General features: G+C 40.1%; 1 protein-coding gene across 1 annotated transcript; it reads left to right on the plus strand.

Moving 5' to 3' along the window:
- The first annotated feature begins 3,291 nt into the window (after positions 1–3,291).
- On the plus strand, positions 3,292–8,206 carry hsd17b10 (hydroxysteroid (17-beta) dehydrogenase 10). The gene is made up of 6 exons (XM_048242228.1): positions 3,292–3,621; positions 4,231–4,395; positions 5,603–5,767; positions 5,961–6,089; positions 6,241–6,349; positions 7,478–8,206. The coding sequence occupies exons 1-6, from the start codon at positions 3,598–3,600 to the stop codon at positions 7,666–7,668; spliced, it is 783 nt and encodes a 260-aa protein (XP_048098185.1). The 5' UTR covers positions 3,292–3,597; the 3' UTR covers positions 7,669–8,206.
- Positions 8,207–8,460: the final 254 nt, after the last annotated feature.

The following is an 8,460-nucleotide window of genomic DNA, read 5'->3' on the forward strand; positions in this document are numbered from 1 at the left end:
CCCCATGCAAATCCTGACTCTGTGGGTCCTAACACTGCAGGACCAGCTTTCTGCTCTGTACCTGCCTTTTCAGATTTTAAGCCTATGATGAAGTGTTGTGTACAATGGCTCACCCACCACCTTCCAGATGTTCATGTGGTCTTTGCTCATCACAGCACCCTTCTCCACCTCCCATGTTTATTTTTTGTTTTTATTATCATTATTTGGGCGGATAAATTAGTGTATGACCCATTTGTAGACAACACATATTGTCGTCTGTAATTGGAAGAGTGATCCGTTCATCAGAACTGGTGTTCTGATGTATGTATCAAATTCTACCAACGAGCTTGTGTAATGAGAGGTAATCTCATTGTCATCATTATAATTATTGCTGTTATGATTCAGATTGATATTAACAAGTCTCATTTTTAGTTTAAAGAAAGCACCAGATGGTTTTGGAAAGAAACTTTTTTTTTTTTATTATTATTTGTCTTGCTGTTGTGGTCTGATTTCACAGTGGATGGGGAGGAAAGCCAGTAGGCTATGAGGGAAAGAGATAGATAGAGAGAGAGTCAACGTTGGCAGTCTTGTTTGTACGGTTGGGAAATGACTTACAGTGCTGAAATAAATTTTATTCTTTTAGTAAAATGTGTTTGTTCATTTTTATCCCTGAGTGTGTGTAGTTTTTTTAATCATCCATGGTTGCATGATTTAGTAAAAGGAGAGAAGTGCTGCACTTACACATGTGTAACTCGGGAGTGTGCGGCACATCTCTCCTTTTGCAAGTGTTTTACTGGTTGCCAGCACCTCCTTTTCTGGTGTGCGTTTTGCACCTCCACTCATCATGCATAATTTAGTAGCCTATATTTAGCAGTGTTTTAACAAAATGTGTGGACAACAATATAGTTACAATACAGTAACTTAATGTTTGGCAAATGGCATGTTAATTTTCGACTATTCATTTCGAGTAAAGGTAGTATATACTTTCACTGACTTCTGTCACTTTTGAGAAATCACCCTGGAAATCACACTACCCCTTTCAGTCTCGCGACAGTTCACGATCTGCGTCTACTTTGGGTGGAAGATGGCGGAAGCAAATATAACGTTAACAGATGCCAACTCTAGTCGAGAGACCGTTTATTCGTGTTGCATCTGGAAAGATGCTTGAAATGATTCATCGTATGACCAACTGTTCTGGTTTAATATCAGTGGATGGAAAAAATACGTTGGCTTTAGTCGACCAAGATTCACTAACGATTTGTTTTTCCATATTGCCTTCACTGTGGACCGCCATTTTTAATTTTCGTCTTTCTGTAAACTGAGCTAGTCCGTGTTGGCTAGCACGATGAGCCAACGTGCCAGCTTCCAATACACAGTAAGTGAAATGATTTTCAGCCTGACGCTTGAAAAACATAGCTAATACATATTGTGTCGTATTTGTATGGAAATATGGATGCTGGGTTAATTATTGACTCGCGTAATTGCAATCGTACCTTCTGATTAGCTGTCTGGCTAGCAGTAGCAGATCATTTCTAGCCAAGTAACGTTACAACGTTAGCTAACTAGCTGATAGCAACCGCAAGTTTGATGAGTTGGCAACAAGATGCTGGGGGTTGTGTGAGTTATGCAGCTTCAAATAGAATAGTACGGTCTTTATTTGTCTGCAGTCTGGATATGGAATAGGAGTATGGAAATGCTGAGTAAGCATAGTGTAATAAGTTGTAGCAAGCTTACCCATCCATGATATCGAATGGTTATGCATGGTCTAGCTAGGATAGCAGTAACGTTACCCTGGCAAATCATGACCTGGAAGTCAGACTTCTAAGCAAAAAGTAGAAGACTGTTTTATGTGGATCAAATTATTCGCTATTAGTCAATTTAAGTCATTTTAACTGGAAAGGTTATGTTGCGGTTTTATTAGTATACTACCCAATTTGTTGTTTTGTGTCGGATACCCTACGTCATATGAGTTCTTGAGGTGACAGCGACTGGTGCTAGAGGAGGTGAGAGACTTGTCATACGCCTCACACTGTCGGATTTTTTTCTGACTGGTGATTAATTGAATCATCAGTAAGGTGATTGTCTGGTTGTATAAATTGTATGTTAGGGGTCCTCTGCGAGGACGTCAGTCAGTTAGTTAAACAATCCTGTTCTACATCTGTATAGGTGATTCATTTAGGTGTCCAAAACCAGATGCAAGGTCGCGGTCATTAATTGACACAGGAAGGGACATTATTTAATATAACCATTTTTAAAGAAAACAAACAACCGAGGCTAGGGTATTATATAGCATATGTCTCTAATAATTGTGTAGGCTCTATGGATCTGAAAATGGAGGACCTCGAAAATTGGAAGGTTGCACATAACCTATCATAATTGCACTGTCCTTTGTTTTAGTGTAGGCCTACACCTAAGAAACAACTGAAAAGAGGAACTCGACATTGAGGTGAACCCAAATTATATGAACTGAATTCTGCAACACAGTGCTTCATGTGAGTGTCTTAACAGTTTGCTTTAATTTAGTCTTTCATTCCTGTTATCTCTTTTTCTGTTTTTCCAGTCACTGATTACCACATTGGGATTTCAGCAGGTAAAGTCCCTGATAAGACGCCAACAATTTCTCCCAGTGACAAATGGCATCCAAGGGCTGGGCACAAGGGCACCTTGTGGTAGTCTTGGTGGGGGCTGTGGGGTGAGGTAGTAGTTTGTATAGTTTGGGATCACACCAGATCTGGGAGATAACTATACAGTCTACTGTCTTTCCTACGGCTACCATGTAACGGCATACTGCGCTCTGGTATGACCATGGAAAAAATGAACAAATTTGAAGGCTGGATCTTTGCGCACCTTTATCACCACTGCCAGGCATGGCAGGGATCGTATGTGGTACTGGATCTCTACTCAACACTTACATTATTTCTCATAAGATGAAGATGATTGCTTTACATGCTTTTTTACATGGCTTTGCTGTGCTGAGGTAGTAAGTTGTGTTGTTGGGGATTTGATTCGACTCACCCCCCTTACTGGAGATAACTATACAGCTTACTGCCTTCCATAACAGAGCATCTTTGCATCAGCAACTCAAAATTAGCATGGTTTTATTATCTTTCCTGTCACTTTTTTTGATATTGAATAACATTGTGTTCTGAAACAATATGATGCCCAGGATTTAGTTAATGTGTGATCTGTTTGTTTGAAAATAAAATAAAAAATAAAAACTTAATGTTGTGAGTTTTTTTTTCATGATTGAGACAGTGGCATTGTTTGTAAAACATCTGTTAAGAGCCTTGTACGTAATGTGAAATTATTTGGATTCATCATAAACACATTCATGAGGAATTAACACTTTGGGAATAAAAGCTGTTGCCCTCACTGATCTATGTGTTCGTTATAGATCAGTGGTTGCCCTAAGTGACCTTTTTCGTTTTGCCAGCTCAATTCTGATTGGATGAGCTTTCTGTCAATCTTTTGCATTGAAGCCAAAGACCAGAGAGAGGCGTTTTGGATAGAAGGATTTTCATTGGTTGAGCACTTTTGCTAGGTTCTCTGCAAAGATTCTAGAACAGAGAATCAAATCGGACGTTGCTAGTGAACCGGGAGCAACGTTGGTCTGTGAACATGGCGAACATCAGGAGTGTCAAGGTGAGAGAGCCTGGTAGTTCACATGTTATACAAAACATGTAAGCGTCGAAGAAACGACATGTATAAACCAACTACTGGGACGTATACGGGATTTGTATACTGTGGAATACTGCTATACATGGAAAGAATAAATTAGCTAACATCCCACTGACGTTAGCAACAGAACTTTGTGGTTAGCCAGATACAAAACTTGTAACGTTACTTAATACAGAAGGTTTTCACGGTGACTGAAGTATAATAAGAGCGTGATTGGCCTATGTTTCTTACATGCATTAGTGCAACTTACTATGACGAGACTAGTTTCATTACTTAGATATAGCATTGATGATGGAATACATCAGCTAGCTTCTACCAATGCTCTTGCTTTGGCATATTGTGGGTACTACGAATAGCTATCTAAGCTAACAAGCTAGTTACATTGGGTAACAATGGAAAGACTACATCAGTGGACATTGTTTGAAATAAATGTTTCACTTTTTTGACTATTGTGTTATACAGTATACTCCACTCCAACAAGGCATACAACAGGAGCACCGAAAGTTTGTATACCTGATAGTAAACTTCAGAGACCAGAACGGTGCAATTAATGAGTGTCCTTGTGTCTGACAGGGCATGGTTGGGCTGGTGACTGGAGGAGCTTCTGGTTTGGGCCGGGCCACCGTGGAACGTCTGGTCAGTCAAGGGGCTAGCGCAGTGATCCTGGACCTGCCTAGTTCAGAGGGACACAACCTGGCCAGTAGTCTTGGCGACCGCTGTGCGTTTGCCCCCGCTGATGTAAGTGTCATTGAGGATACACTAGCCAGATAGTCGAAACTTTCTGTCTTTCTGTCTGTCAACGTTCATAAATTGATTAAATTATGCAGTAGATTTAATTTATTTTGAAAGCAGTGTTTCTTTTTGTGTGTGTCATGATCACAATGTCAACCCGGCTGAAGTAATGAACACAGCAATCGGCAGTGTCTCTTTTGGTGTTACAACCCCACACAGAATCCATGATCATTTTGTTTGGATAGTGTTTGATGGTTTATGGTCATCATTACCACCACCACAGCATCTGCATAAGCCAGTGCTCCCCTCAGAGAATGTTTTTCTAGACGCCCCTTGTAAATAGATATTTTTTTGATCCCCAAGGGGTAGTGTACCCACTTACCTAAATGCTCTCTGTAAATGGCAATCCAGACTATTTTCATTTGTAGTGTCTCAATGGTGTAATGACTTACAAGTGCTGCCAGAGCAAGGGCATCCCTCTCTATAGTCCAGTAGCTCTTGAAGACCTAACTCTCTAGGGTACCTCCTCTACTAACACTTCTAACAACCCAACACGCCTAACATGCACTTACCATGCGCCCCCTTCCCCTTCCACCTCCTTCTACCACTATCTTCTTCAAAGTACACTACACACTTCTGCAATCTCTTCTACTTGTAGTGGTATTTATTGTTGTAGTATTGTTACCTCAAGTCAAGTGAGTTTTATTATCATTTCAACCATATATACTGTATATAGTGAGACGAAACAACGTTCCACCATGGATCCAGTGGTGTTACATTTAAAATATATAAAAATATATTTGAGAGAGGCTACATTTAGTAGTGCATTATATATATATATATATATATATATATATATATATATATATATATATATATATATATATATATATATATATATATATATATATATATATATATATAAGTGCAGTTACTGCTTAAAGCAAGGGACAGGACAGACAACAAAAGATGGGGCATAAGTAGACTTGTAACAGAGCACTGATTGTTATAAGTTAAAATCACAGTGAGGTGGAGGTAGAGTATATAGAATTAAGCAGCAGAGAAAAAGTCCTGAAGTACCTGAAGTCTCTTTTGCAATTTCGCTTGAATGTTATTCCTCATTGTTGTAAGTCGCTTTGGATAAAAGTGCTAAATGAATAAATGTAAATGGTAATGCTCTTGCCCGTCCTGACTATGAACCTGTGCAACGTAGGTTACCTCAGAGTCAGATGTGCGCGCGGCCGTGTCCCTGGCTCGGGAGAAGTTTGGTCGTCTGGATTTGGCAGTAAACTGTGCTGGTATCGCTGTCGCCGTGAAGACATACAACTTAAAAAAGGACCTTCCACACAGCCTTGAGGACTTCACACGCGTTATTACTGTGAGTTGCTTTGTGTGGATAATTGCACTGTATTTCTTGTGAGTTGCATTTGATGACGTTGTGAGAAGGAATATTTTTTTTGGACCTGAAATCTGAACTGTCTGAAATTTGTGCTTTACTCCTGCTGCCGCCTTATAGTGTTTTTGTTAAAAGGTTGTGATGTGTTTATTTTTAAATCTTTTCGTTGTCATAGGTTAACATAGGAGGTACCTTTAATGTTATCCGACTGGCTGTTGGTGAAATGGCTAAAAATGAGCCAGACGCAGATGGACACAGAGGCTGTATAATCAACACAGCCAGTGTGGCTGCCTTTGATGGACAGGTATGGCTACTTTTCCATTCAAATTTTTCTACCTTATCATAATTTTTATCATATGTATTATATGTTTTACTTTGGTAAAAGTAACCTGCTGTTCCACACTGATTTGTTATTTTATGTCTCATCCTTTTATCTGTGTACCTGATGTCTCCAGGTGGGCCAGGCTGCCTATTCTGCATCCAAGGGTGGCATCGTGGGGATGACTCTACCCATCGCCCGTGACCTTGCTCCCATGGGAATTCGTGTGGTCACCATTGCTCCTGGTCAGTTTATCATGGGTTCTTCCACTAGTCTCGTGCGCCCACCCGTGCGACATGTACGAATGAGTTGCTAGCGCAAAACAGTGGTTCTCAAACGGGGATACGCGTACCCCTGGGGGTACGTGAAGGCACTCCAGGGGGTACGTGAGATTTTAAAATATACATATATTTAAAAAGTAGAATCCATGCAAAGATACTTTTAAAAACAATTATTTAATAAATATTTCAGGAAAATATTAGTTCATAAAATGAATTTTATATTTCAGTAGGCTATTCAATTTTATTATCCTAAAAACCCAGTCACCCCCATACCAGGATGGTCCGACCCAACCGGTCACATGCCACCCACCATCACCTGTCAATCACTTTCAAAACTCAAACGATGGAGTCGTGGTTGAAGCGTAGTGATAATTCTTGTGCGCTGGTTAGGGGGTACATCACTGAAAAAATGTTGAGAACCACTGGTCTAGAATACGAGAACACGTCCCTCATTCTCCCTTGTTGGGTATGGTCAATGTGAATTACTCTTTAGCAAACTGGCTGGAAAACAAATCGTTACATTGTATTGCACGCACAGCAAGACCATGCAATTGGTGACCGGATTGAAGCAGCAATGTAATCTAGTGTGTAAGAGCATTGCATTGACATTAAAACACACCAACACAGTACAAATGCAAAGAAAATACATGTCATCTCATCTCAACTATGGGAGCAGCCATGTTTGTCGTAAGGTCGTATGGCTACCTCGGGGTACCCTCAAGAACTCCGAGGTAAAGGGGTTGTGCCTCCGTGAATTGCCACAAGAAAGCAGGTTAACTTACACTTTCCAACTCGGGCGGGGGATTTAAAAGACAAATGGAAAGACACATCAGTCTGATGTTCATACAGCCAGCGTGAGAAAGTTGGATGAAAAGGCTTGTTTTTAGTTTTAAGTTTGTATGCTCCATCTTGGCTCATGTATGTTTACAGCTTAGCTAGCTATATTCAATAGAATTTACCCTTTCATGTGTGTACTTGATCAACTTTACCTTTGTGTAATCAGGTGTAACTCATTTTTCTGTTTCTACCTCTTCTCTTCTCTATCTCTCTCATTCTCAATTATGACCTCATAACTCTGCTTCCTGTCCGCAGGTTTGTTCGCCACACCGCTGCTAGCTGGTCTGCCAGAGAAGGTGCGAAACTTCCTGGCTCGTCAAGTGCCCTTCCCCTCCCGTCTGGGAGACCCTGCAGAGTTTGCACACCTGGTGACGTCGATCACTGAGAACCCTATGCTCAACGGGGAGGTGATTCGACTGGACGGCGCCATCCGCATGCAGCCCTAGGAGACAGGAGGCATTGGGCCTGTTGGAGAAGGACTCAATCTTCAGGGGTTCTGTAGTGTGGGTGTTTGGTTTTTATGTGTGACTTAACATGAAACGCTGTCAGAGACACACATGCACAAGTGTGAGGTGCTGGACCATGATAAATAACAACTTCAACAAGTGGAATAAAAAGTCAAGTGCTATGAGAGACGTACTGAGGCAGAAGCACTAATGTTGATCTTGGTTTGTATTCCATTTTAAAACCACTTCTGCTTAGAGTGCATTATGTAGTTACTGCAACTAAATACTCCCTATAATGTGAGCATTTGACTGCTGTACAATGTACTAATGCTCCTTTGTAGTCATGGGGTGTTATATATCTCGAAGTGACTTGATAATGAGTTAAGTAATCAGTAACCTAGTATGTGTCTGTCTTCTGAATGTTGCATTATCTTTTCACTTTTTGTAAAAGTCATCAAGGAAAACCTTTATCAATTCACACAGATGGGAATCAGTCATGTGTGTGTGAATTTAAAATAAAAGCAAAAAAGAGATGCCATTGACATGGTTATGGTTATTGTATTTAGCAGACCAAGCGACTCACTGAGTTTTGACCTTAAGGTTTATTAAAAACTGTTTACTGTTAATTATTGTACTAGTGTACTTACACTAGTACAATAATTAACAGTAAACAGTTTTTAAAAGTGGGCAAGTCAACTTATGAAACATATGAAAATAAATAACATAAATATACAAATCTTAACTTTTAGAACCAAAACTATCGCAGGAACGCAGAACACTAGGCAACTCATT

Source organism: Alosa alosa, chromosome 4 (genome assembly GCF_017589495.1).
Source record: "Alosa alosa isolate M-15738 ecotype Scorff River chromosome 4, AALO_Geno_1.1, whole genome shotgun sequence".
NCBI classification, from domain to species: Eukaryota; Metazoa; Chordata; class Actinopteri; order Clupeiformes; family Clupeidae; genus Alosa; species Alosa alosa.

Bases quoted from the DNA above. Each gene is read 5' to 3' on its own strand.
- hsd17b10 (XM_048242228.1), top strand. From the start codon at position 3,598: ATGGCGAACATCAGGAGTGTCAAG. The intron at 4,396-5,602 runs GTAAGTGTCATT...TGTGCAACGTAG, and splicing joins GTGCGTTTGCCCCCGCTGAT to GTTACCTCAGAGTCAGATGT. The intron at 6,090-6,240 runs GTATGGCTACTT...TGATGTCTCCAG, and splicing joins TGGCTGCCTTTGATGGACAG to GTGGGCCAGGCTGCCTATTC.